The following is an 11,724-nucleotide window of genomic DNA, read 5'->3' as shown; positions in this document are numbered from 1 at the left end:
CGTTCGGACGATGGACGACTGGAGCTGTACACACGCCAGATTTTCACCCAATATCGGCCCTGAGTCGATTATCGGGGGAGAACCGTTGGACGTGTGTATGTAGCTTTAGTCTCTCATTGAGATTTCACCTCACTTCCTGTTTTGGAGATATGTTGAAACCCTTCCAATGCCACGATGATCAGGATAAACTGATTAAGATTCCTATTCTACTATTCTATTTAAATACCTCAAACACTTAAAGTACCCTCTAAAAATAAGGTTATTGTTGGATGGGAAAAAATGTGTGTTGGAAAGGGCAGAGGCAAGGGGGGAGGCTTCTATTTACCTGCCAAATCTCTCTTACTAGCAGTGGGCAATAGAACAACAACCTACTAGCCCCCAGCAAGGAATCAATTTCAAAAAGACTGTCAGGAGGTTTTTTAGTGAGCCCAGCCCTGGGATTTGTGCACCATGGTCCTAACCCAAAAGGACACATGCATGAAAAAAAAACGCAACCATTTTGTACAAAAAAGCACAACGTTTAATATACATTTCCAGAAAGTTTAATATACACAGGAAATACTGTAACAAACATTTTAAGAAAATTGCACCATGGGAAAGATATTACATTTATACAATAAAACATGTAGTGTACATAAAAGAAGAATTTTACACACATTTAAAGAATAAAGTTAAAAACTTCTGAAACTTGTCACTCGGTCACTTCAGAAGGTACATTGAATAGCAATGATGCCTACTGGGAATCTATCTTATACTGGTCTGACTTCAGTAAGCTAAATTCTGATTGGTTGATGTAAGTAGCTGTGCATTGCTCATAGCCAATTTCTTCATAAACTGTTTACTGAATGGGTCAATGTGCTATAATGTTTTGCAGTTAGGAGAACTTATGGATAATACTAAGCCCTAGGTATGATACCTGGGCGTAGAGGGAATGGATGTCATCAACTAGTCAGATGTTAGGCATATTTCTTAAAGCCGAACTCTGGTGTAATGTGGACACCCCAAAAATGACCCTTTTTCCTATAATAAAGAAAAGAGAGAAGAATTGGCAATGGACATTTACGTAACTGCACCTTTAGGTAAATTAAAAAAAAGTTTGTTGTTTGCCAGGAATCGGTTGAAGGGGATTGAAGGTGGGTTATTTTTTTGCCTCAAGGTCAACTTTAAAAAGAACTACTTAACTCACCCATCTCCCACCCATGGTGCCAAGTGAAGATGAATAAACTGATTTATTAAAGATCTCCAAGACTGGAGAATATAGACTATCACGAGTGAACCTGGGTAATCAAGCAAACCGTGAATAGATTTGGGCTAGGATTTAAAACATTTGCCAAATAATAGCAAAGAATTTTAGTAAATACATTCCTGGTTTGCTGGATCACTCAGGTTCTTCTATGATAATTTCTCCATTCTTAGAGAGCTTTATTAAATCAGGTGCATGTCATCCTTCTGGTTCTGGTTAGGTCCTGGGAAGTACAGAGCAGATTAAATCTAGTGAGAAGGTCACCCGTCTGCGTTCTATTGAAATCTTCCAGGAAATACATTGACATCATACCTAGTACTATGGAAGACAGGACCAGGTAAGTAAAATTCAACAATTCCCCTCACTTTCTGTCTAGATGGTAGATGTCAGACAGAACAGAAAGTAAAAAGGATTTCCCATAACATAACACTGGCAGCAATTCAGTTATTCTCTGGAGAGCGCCATATGCAATGTAAGACAATGGGCAGAACAAGAAGCTGGGTTACAATCTTAAAGCATGGCAATTTATTAAACAGATTAAATTACTAGCAATGCTGTTTATTCCAAAGTGTTTGTAGAAAAATAAAAAATGTAAAGTGTGACATATTCAACTAAGGTTTTATGCTGGTCATACATATTACAGTCTGATTGTGCAAAATCCTTTGGATTTGCCAACAACTGTGTAGAGTGAGGGTCTTCCTGACCGGATATACCAACAATGGATTGTTTAGGGAGCCCTCACACTTCATAACTGTTGGCAAATCTTTATAAGATAGACAAAATAATTGTACAATACAATTGTATGGGTACTTTTAGATCTTAGTATTGTATCAGGTAGCCTACCACTGATCTAAAAAAAACTTAATTGCAAATGGTGGCTGTAGACAATGCATCCACCCTTCACAAAGCTTCATGTTTTGACTTGAAAGAAGGGGACATGCAAATAATGTACCCAAAGTATGGCAATAATTTTTAGTACCGTTAATGCCAAAGCAAAAAAAAAAAAAAAGTGGAAATGTTTGTACCGTTCAAAGCAAATTAAGAGCCTATTAAAGTCAAATATATGAGATGTATGTATGCACACAGAAAGAAAGACGGCTATTGAATGAATGTGGTTGCCAGTTTGTGAAACTGACGTCAGCAACTTTCTGACAGATTATATTGTAAATAAAAAGCAACAAAACCAATCAAATTCATTTAACAGCAGTCATATAATCCAGAGAAACCAATCAGATGGCCTAGTTCACTAGGATGATTGCCTATTGGTTGATCTGCAATTCTGCACTTGGTATGTTGATCTTTGCCTTATTGGACTTCAGTTTTCCTAAAAATGTCAGGCATGTGTGGATGTTCATGAGTTAATATACTTGCTGACTTGTTCCATCTGTTAGATATGAACTGTAGTAAAACTACCTAAAGGAGTCTTTTTGAATTGGATTTCCATAACAAAAGGCATGTCAGGAGGTGGACATGGAACACAGAGTATCAAAAAAATGAATATGAAGCCACTGGTTCATGTCACCCACCAACAGGGCTCCTATAACTGATATATGAATCCATCTTACTATAAAAAAGCATATTATTGTCCTGCTTACAATGTTCTATGTCATATTACTCTTCTCATTCTTTATTACAGGAACTAAAAGATTGAACTCTGAAATCACTGGGCATTTTTTGATGAAGTAGATTGCCCATATGAGCAACCTTCTTGACAAATAGTCTAATAGTCTATAGTTGAAGCCTATCATGTAGTCCCTGACCTTCTTCTAACCCCAACACAGCAGCACCCAGACTGGGAAAAGCACTGATAGCACTTGTAGCTTGCCAATGGAACAACATGCTTGGCAAATTTTCCAAGTCTAAAGTCCATCCATTATTTTCTGAGCCTCTATTTGTAAAATGCATTGGGATGAATGACAAATTATACGTCTTAAGGTTGACTTTAATGTAATCCGTAAACTATCCTTAGACTATCATGGGAGAACCTGGGAGATTCATCAAACCTGAATAGATCTGGGGAATTGAAAACATTTGTGAACTAATACCAAATGTTTTTATGAAATCTATTCCAGGTTGGATCACCCAGGCTAGATAACCCAGGTTCTCTCATGATAGTCTATCTTCTTTAGTATTGATGGTCCAGCAGATAGTTGGCTTAACAAATGATGTCTAAGAAAATTAGTGGTTTTGCCAAGAACAGCCAATAGGATGATTGTTTTCTTGTTAAAAAACTAATATTGTTGACTGCTAAGGAAAATACCTCATTTTTTCTCATGGCATATCTTTACGTAGAAAATTAAAATGTTCTGGTACTACCTGTCAAACTGTTATTTAATAATGAAATTCATAACACTTAAGAATTTGAATGATTTTTGCTTTGGGCGAGATAGGTCACTGTAAAAATATCTGCATGTTAAGTTTAGCTTCGACTTGAGGTTAAAAAAATTCTTATGACGACAAACTCATCACTGTACAACTGCCTGGGAATAAATGACAAACTCTGGCCAGTTTTTGCCCTGGACTTGAAGGAAACATCTATAAATAATGTGACTTCCCAACTTCTAACCTTTAGTAATTTTACCTAATTCTCAAATTTGAATGAATAATATCATTTCACGGGCTTGTTTTAACCACAAATATTGGTAAAAACTGATAATCACCATCACTTTTCTACAGCTGCCTTGGCTTTAGTGGACAGTACCCAATTGGGGTGGGATTAGACCCAGATATAGCAGCTCCCCTTAAGCTGAGAAAGGGCTTTTGGTGGAACAATGGTCACTCTTCCCTTGATTTTAATTGTGAGTGTGCATAATGTATACACAGAGACCAAAGTCCCAAGCCAAAAGTGATTTGATGACCACCTAAACTTGGCTGTCTCCAACTTCGAGGGAGATGTGGGTGCAGCTGATTGGTCCTCCATGTTAGGAATACTTGGTGTAAGGTAACTGTGATCTACATATTACATACAAATCTTCACTTCCTGCACTTAGGGATGGCAGGGCTGTGTATATCTCAGGACTAGATAAACAAAACTATAAACCCTTCAGAAGCTCGAACATTTTCCATCTAATAATTCTTTGCCTAGAGTTGGCCTTTAAATTCCTGGATTGCGTATTATTTCCGCAAGAAAGATAAAGGGCTATAAAAGGTTTCCTTATTCTTTGAAAACAAGGCTGCAGAGTCAATATCAGTATTCATAATTCATGATAATTCTGTTGTTTTAGGTTTGTTGACACTTAGAGACTTGCAGGTCCACTTCCTGCTGGGACGAAAACATTCCCACAGGAAGTCAAAGCAAGCATGGGTCTGTTTTATGTCTCTCCATAAAAAACAAGCTTATTTTTTTTTTAAATAATCAAAAAACTAAGTAAAATATCATCTGGTTTCAACATTTTCTCATTTTCTACTTCAGAACCTCTTCACTGATGGGTTTTCTGGCCAGTGTAAACAATTTTAATACCTTCACTTGATAACAACGTACATGCAAGTGATCATACTAAATTAACTCTCAGCCAAAACATATGGCCCTGCTATACGTAATATAAAATTTTTCAGTGATGCAGCCTACTTGACTTTTGCACTTACATTTACTCATATAAAATATACATTGGAAGCTCTCTTGCTTTTTTAAAACAGTCTGAATCCATCGTCAAAGCATTAGAATTATGAAAAGAGGTTGTTTGTTTGCTAATACCATGACTGTATATTGGCTGCCCTGGCTTTCAAAGCTGATAGGTATCACCTATAACAAAATCTACAACACACTGGGATGATAAATGTAATACTTTGGGGGCCCCATTAATACATATTTGCCCTGCTGAGACTATGATTGACTGAGAAATACAAGTAAGGGCTTTTGCCAATGACTTGTGTATGGCAGTTTGACATCAGTAGGAGATGCTCCAAAGATCATTCAGAATTCAATGTAAGAACATTTGACGCAGTTTACCTTCTTTTTAACTATTTCAAATAAGTTTGCATTCCCATAGATTTGGTATAGTTAGTTAGGTTAAAAAAGTCAATCAAGTTCACCTACTAGGGAAATAAACATATACCAGATAAAATCCTATAGACATAGTATGAGTATGCCAATTCTCTTTGAAACAGCCCATTGACACCAGCTCACTTAGTTAATTTTAGTATTGAGGCAAGTTACACACTATGGGATGTGTGCCCTACCCCGTAAAATCTTCAGATGTCTCCATGTCCCTCTGTAAGGATGCCATATTGATTAAATATTCCCACCTGAAGTACACTGAGACACAATTGCTTTGTCAAACCTCACGTATATAACAACCTCTGTTGGCCACAATGGTCAACAGCATTTCCTTTGCACCAGCCAATGGACAACCAAGATGTACAAAACATAAAGCTGTGTATGCCATATTGTACATCTATAACTAGGTGGGGGGCAGGCTCCCTCATTCAAAAGTCATTAAGAAAGTCCTTTATTGTAACAATAGAAGGGTTATAACTGTTTAGACTTTTAGAGCTGGCTAACTGGCTCCTAAAATCTATCTAGCAGTGTCCTAAGTGCAGTATGTTATCAGCCAGAATCATTTTTTTTATAAATAACCCAAAAGTGCTACTTGAGAAGAACATTGTAGGACTGGTACCAGTTTGCTCTCTTCTGTTGAGGAGAACAATTTATATTACCTAATGTATTTCTCTGCCAGAAACACAATTTTTTAGTTTTTGAATAATAACAGTTTCTTCGATTTTTGTGACCTTCATACTAACTGCATCACATGTATGTGGCACTTAATAATGAAAGAAAGATACTAAACAGTACACTTAGATGTGCATTGGTTTTGGGAGTGTAGAATCATTTGTTTCCACCACATACAACATAATGACTTGTTTTTCATTTCTGGATAAAGTGCCTATAGGGACTTCACAATACTTACATATTTTTCACATTAGGCCTTTGTCATACTGGATTGTTTTGTAATATATACAAAAGTAAACCAGAGTGCTAAATACTTTTAAGAACTTTTCCTTTACAGGACATAGCCCTCAAATCTGGCAAGTAGAAGAGTCAAGCCAGATACGTGAGGAAATGTAATTAGACATCGCCGATATACTTTCCAAGCCAACTGCCTTCTGATGGGTACCTAAGCCCAGACACCACATTTGTGGTTGTCACCTCCTTTCAACCAACCTTCCATCAGAATGTTGAGGTGTTTATATCAACAAAACCCCTGAAAAGTTTTAGACATCTTTCTCATACAAAAGTATTGCAGTCCTTTATGATAGGCGAAGTAGGAAAATAGTGTTTTTGTGTGCAGCGTTCCAGAGAGCTAGAACTACGTATATGTAGCATACACCTGTCCGGAGTCTTACTTTTACGTAAATAGCTCCAGCAACAAAGAACCCTCAGAAACTCTCTTCTCATGTCTTTGCTCCTCATAGTGTAGATGATAGGGTTCAGTGCCGAATTCAAGGTGGCCAACCCAAAAAAGTAGTCAGCTTTGTAAAGAATGGAGCAGGATTTCACTTTGCATGACACATCCATGAGGAGGATAGTGAAGGCAGGTAGCCAACAGGCAATAAAAACTCCAAGAACTATCGTAACTGTTTTTAGGAGAGCAAGAGTCTGTGGGGCTGCTATCTCAGCATGGCTGGACTTAACAATACAATATATACGGACGTAAAAAATAACGATGGATAGAAGTATGGCGGTGAAGATAGTTACTATAAACAGAATGTACTTTTTGGCATACAATGGAAAAACAAAGGAGCACTCTTCCAAATTTCCAATACAGTTCCAGCCAATAATAGGTAAGCCACCAATCCCCATCGATATAACCCAGCAAGCTCCAATCAAGATGATCATCCTACAGTTCCTGTCGCTGCTGTAGACCTTGACTTTTGTGATGGCCACGTGTCTTTCAATAGCAATGGCCAATAAACTGAAGACAGAAGCAGCCAGGGTTGTGAAAGCAGTTCCTTCACGGATGAACCATGCTACCGGAGTCAGGCTTAAGGTCATTTTGCCAGACAGCACAATATTGGCAATGTAGGCGCATCCCGTAAGGAGGTCTGAGAATGCCAGATTTCCAATAAAGAAGAACATGGCAGAGTGGAACTTCTTGTTGCGCCATACGGAGATCAGGACAAGAATGTTCTCCAGAATAATGATGCAGCAGATGATGATAAAGATGATGGACATCACTGAACGTGAAGGATTATCTTTATGTAGCCCCTTGGTATAGTTATAATGTTCCCAAATTTTGGATACATTTAGATACTGCTTGTACACGCTCATCTTGACTGTTGTTTTATGCCTGGTGTATGGGATTACACCATGCACAGATCAGCACTGAGCCATCAAAGAAATATTTAGTCCATTCTATTCTGGAAATATCTTGAAGAGTCTGGAATGAGACATAAAATGAGAAAGAATAAGCATGATGACAAAGGAACAGTTGCAAAAAAAGTAATTTAATGAGAATATACAACACAGGTCGGGGGAATTCTGCCGTATCACTGAGGCAAGACCCACATTACAATCACGAAAGAGGTTTTAAATCGCCTCATATACAAAGAATATACAAATTGGTTCTATCACTTCCTGGGTAAGGGAAATTCCCTATTTTGCTGTTTTGTCTCATACCAGTCAGACAGGAAGTGGTGAAATTTTCCTTTACTTTCTCTTTTGTACCATGCCAGTCAGATAGGAAATAATAGTAAAAAAATAAAAGGTTCTAGCACTTTTTCAGTTTAAGTTAAAAAAAAATGAATGTAACCAGAGATCATTTAAGTCTAGATGCCCACACCTAACTTAGCAGAGACTTTATGGATCTGATTTAGTTAATCTCTCCAAGATTGGAGAGTATAGACTATCAAGGGTGATCCAGCAAACCTGGAATGGATCTGGTACTGGAATGAAAACCTTAAAAAAAATTCCAGGTTTGCTGGACCCCCCAGGTTCTCCCATAATAATCTATCTTCTTCAGTCTTAGAGAGATCTCCTAATTTAGGTTCATTATGTGTTATCATGACTATAACTCTAAGACTCATCACAGCAGGGCAATGGGAGTGCTGCATGTCCTAACTGTAAAGAAGGAGAATATTATTACCGGTACTTCTGCATGGGGTAATGTGTAGGAAACGGTACACAGGAAGAGTTATTACAAGTGAAAGGTAATGTTACAAAGCCACAACGTTTCCAGGCTTAAGGTAGCCATAGACAGGTAGGCTTGTTTCTGAATTCGAGAGACATCTGTAGGTCCTTGAAGACCTTTTCTCACCATGGTTTTTGATTGACTACAATAACTGTACACAGACTTTGTTCCTCCTTCTGTTTACGTACCTACAGAAATTTTCCAGACAGGTTGGGAAATCTCTTGTGAGAAATCTCAGTGCTATGACAAAACCCTCTGACTATTGTAGATGTGTCATCTTACCTAAGTGGCCCAATAATTTTGAGTAATGATTGAAAATAGTTGTGCCTTTCCAATAACATGAGTACAATGAAAGTAAAAGCAGTATAATAAAGTAGTATAAAATTGTTTAAGGAAAAGCTTAATATTATTAGTTGCTATATTATTATATTAAAACAATGGCATATCCCACATCAAAACAGTTGTTCTACAGTTGTCACCGGGAAAAACAAAGAGGGTGAATCTATGGGAACACAGACAGCAAAAAAAAACCCTGAAATGAGTTCTAAGTGGGCAGGTAAAGATATCTTCTGAAGAGGCACCACCACTGCAGAAGACCATTGACAATGCCCTTGATAGCTGGAAGACCTGTATAATTCTGATCTTAAATAGGAGCAGAATTTGGCCCTGAGCAGTGTAGCAAGCCTTGACCCTCCAACGTTTTGATTGGAATTAATAGGGCTTGCATTGGACACAGAAGACATCTATCTTTTTGTATTGTCCATACATTATGACATTTAAGACTATTTTACCAAATACCAGTGGGAGTGTTGATGCAGTGTGCAGCCTTGGTCCTCCAACATTTTGATTGACCCTAATAAGGACTGACACAAAGAATCCTCCATATTTTTATTGTCCATACTACCATGGCACTTCTCCATCAGGCATCAACTACCTACAAACTCATCCTCCCTTGTAAAGAGATCTAACATGTTGAGGTACTAGTTTTACTAATGGGAGTGCTGATACTGTAGTAAGCACATGGTTTAGTTCCTCCCACCCATGTGGGGCGTTCTTACTGATATGAAAACAGCTGCTTGCGCTACTTCAATCACACAGACTATACAACACCCAACATATATGCAAGGTATAGTATAAGTCAAGGAACTTTTGTATGCTGTCAAAAAATCATCTAATTTATGAATAAGTATTGTGTCGGTAACTACTGACCACATTCACATACATAAATTTGTTAAATCAAGCAGAGTCTATTATCCTTATGAATAATTCACATTCACACTATTCTTCCCACAATATTCCCACTATATATTATATACAATACTATTGTATATAGTATACTCTTATATATTCATATATATATATATATATATATATATATATATATATGTATATAGATAGATAGATAGTAAGAACTGATGCTGGCATATTCTTCTCTTCTTTTGAGCTAGGGCAATACTTTATCTTTCAGTGACTTACCTGTCATCCGTCCGTCTTCAAGGTGTTATGTGATTTGGTGTTGAGTAGGCTGCCTCCTTTTTATCATCCGTGGGTGTACGATATATCAGCCCCCGCTACCTGTACAAAGTGGAAACAGATGCTTAATAAATAAGACTGGAGTTACGTATACTTCCTATACTTTGAATACATGTTACGCTATATCACATTCTGGAAAAACCCCACACTCATTTCTTTTTTATTCATTTTTATAAACAGCTGTCATCACACACGTAGGTTACAGTAGGTCAAATGATTTCACGTAAGGCTATGGTTCTTTTTAATTTCTCTTTGAACAAAAATTCTGATTTCATGGTTCTGTGGGACAAGGTAAAGACTGCTGCTGATAAAATGCACATAATAAAAAGTGATGTAAAGAAGTGACTCCCAGGCAGCTGGCAAGCTTCTATCACACTGGCTGCCAACCATAATACCAGAACTCGGTGCCCTGTTTGAGAATGACTCACAGGTACCAGCTTTAAAAGTGTGAATCTTAACAGCCGCCGAATTGCCTCTTAACAATCGATGATTCACTGACCACAAATACCCTGATTTCTGGCAATGTAGATTTTGACCAAACGGTGGGTTACACTGCTCAAATGCTGCCCTGAAAGCAAATTATTAACCCTGACTGTTGGACTACAGAACATCGCCTGTTCCCCCAACTTTTTCTGTTTCAATCCACATGCTATATACATATATTGATTTATTTCTTTTAAAAATGCTACCTTGGTTTCCAAATACCTGCCCATACACTGTATGAAGGCTCTTGGTAGATGTGGTGCTGGTGGTGTATCTATATGAATGGAGTTGACCTCTCAGCAGCAACTAGGCAAGGTTTTTTCAACGATTGGGTGTCATGCTTGTACAAAATCTTGTAAGTAAGGGATGCCACAGGTAACTCTTTAGTGTGTGTTAAATACCAGTCCTTTTTAGGGGGTTTTCATTAATTGAATTTCATTCATTCATTGCATTTGCAAGGTGGTTCTAGCAAAGTGCCTCCAGGGTTGATTCAGTAGACATGTGAGCAAATAGGGGGCACTGAGGTTCCCTGAATGTTTATGAGTGAGCTATGTGATCACCAGTACCAGTGACCAGGTGGACATATTTACCCAATATTATTATATGGAGGAAAAAAGGTTCAGTATAAGAAACACCACAACAGAAAAGACTTGGTTGGCGGACAGAATTGTATCTCCATATAATTGACTAACTCTGGCTTGCTTAACCAAAATGGTTGCTTGCTAGTGAGCTCTGGCTCCAACACAGCATTTACTGGCCATACCAGTTCACAGCATGGACAGCAATCCACTGGAGCTTTTCCACTCACAACGAGTGGCATCTCAGGAGGTAGCCCCCACCAAGATGGTGCCAAAATACTGATGAGTCTAACATGGACTCTCTGCCACTGCTGGAGAGCCAGCCGACCCTGAGATCCCGCTCAGTAGCATCAGACAACCTGCACAACATCAGCTCTACCACCTCTCGCTCTCTGATGCTGGCAGATTTAACCACTATGGCGGCAGATATCAAGACCACTAACTCTGTCTTGTTGTCTTGGTGAATTCAGGGTTCAGTTGCAAGCAAAGGCCTTCCTTAGCTAGGCAAAAGGTCCTGACTCTTACTGTGTGTCAAGCCTGACACGTAGTATATTTAAACTGCAGCGTAGATCTGGTGGTCACCAGTTCAGGTTGACTCCAGGATTCTCCTTGTATTTTTAAAAGCAATAGAGGAAGTAGCTGGATTTAATTTGGTATTAGCCTGCTGTGAACCTCCTGTATCAAAAATGGGAAGAAGGAAGAGTGGTAAAGTGCCATTCTGGAATGGGGCATGCACATGTGCCAAGTATGAAGGTGCTGA

The 11,724-nt window shown here is 38.3% G+C and overlaps 1 protein-coding gene across 1 annotated transcript in view; it reads right to left on the bottom strand.

Annotated features, from left to right (window-relative positions):
• Window positions 1-497: 497 nt before the first annotated feature.
• Window positions 498-11,724, bottom strand: part of S1PR2 (sphingosine-1-phosphate receptor 2) — a 47,404-nt gene continuing 36,177 nt past the window's right edge. The window contains exons 2-3 of the mRNA XM_072399626.1: window positions 9,847-9,945; window positions 498-7,620 (exon numbers count right to left, since the gene is read on the bottom strand). Coding sequence (XP_072255727.1) covers window positions 6,468-7,511 — 1,044 coding nt within the window. The 5' untranslated portion in view covers window positions 7,512-7,620; window positions 9,847-9,945 and the 3' untranslated portion in view covers window positions 498-6,467. The remainder of the gene's footprint in view (window positions 7,621-9,846; window positions 9,946-11,724) is intronic.

Source organism: Pyxicephalus adspersus, chromosome 2 (genome assembly GCF_032062135.1).
Source record: "Pyxicephalus adspersus chromosome 2, UCB_Pads_2.0, whole genome shotgun sequence".
Classification (NCBI taxonomy): domain Eukaryota; kingdom Metazoa; phylum Chordata; class Amphibia; order Anura; family Pyxicephalidae; genus Pyxicephalus; species Pyxicephalus adspersus.
This window is presented reverse-complemented; position numbering and strand designations above follow the sequence as displayed.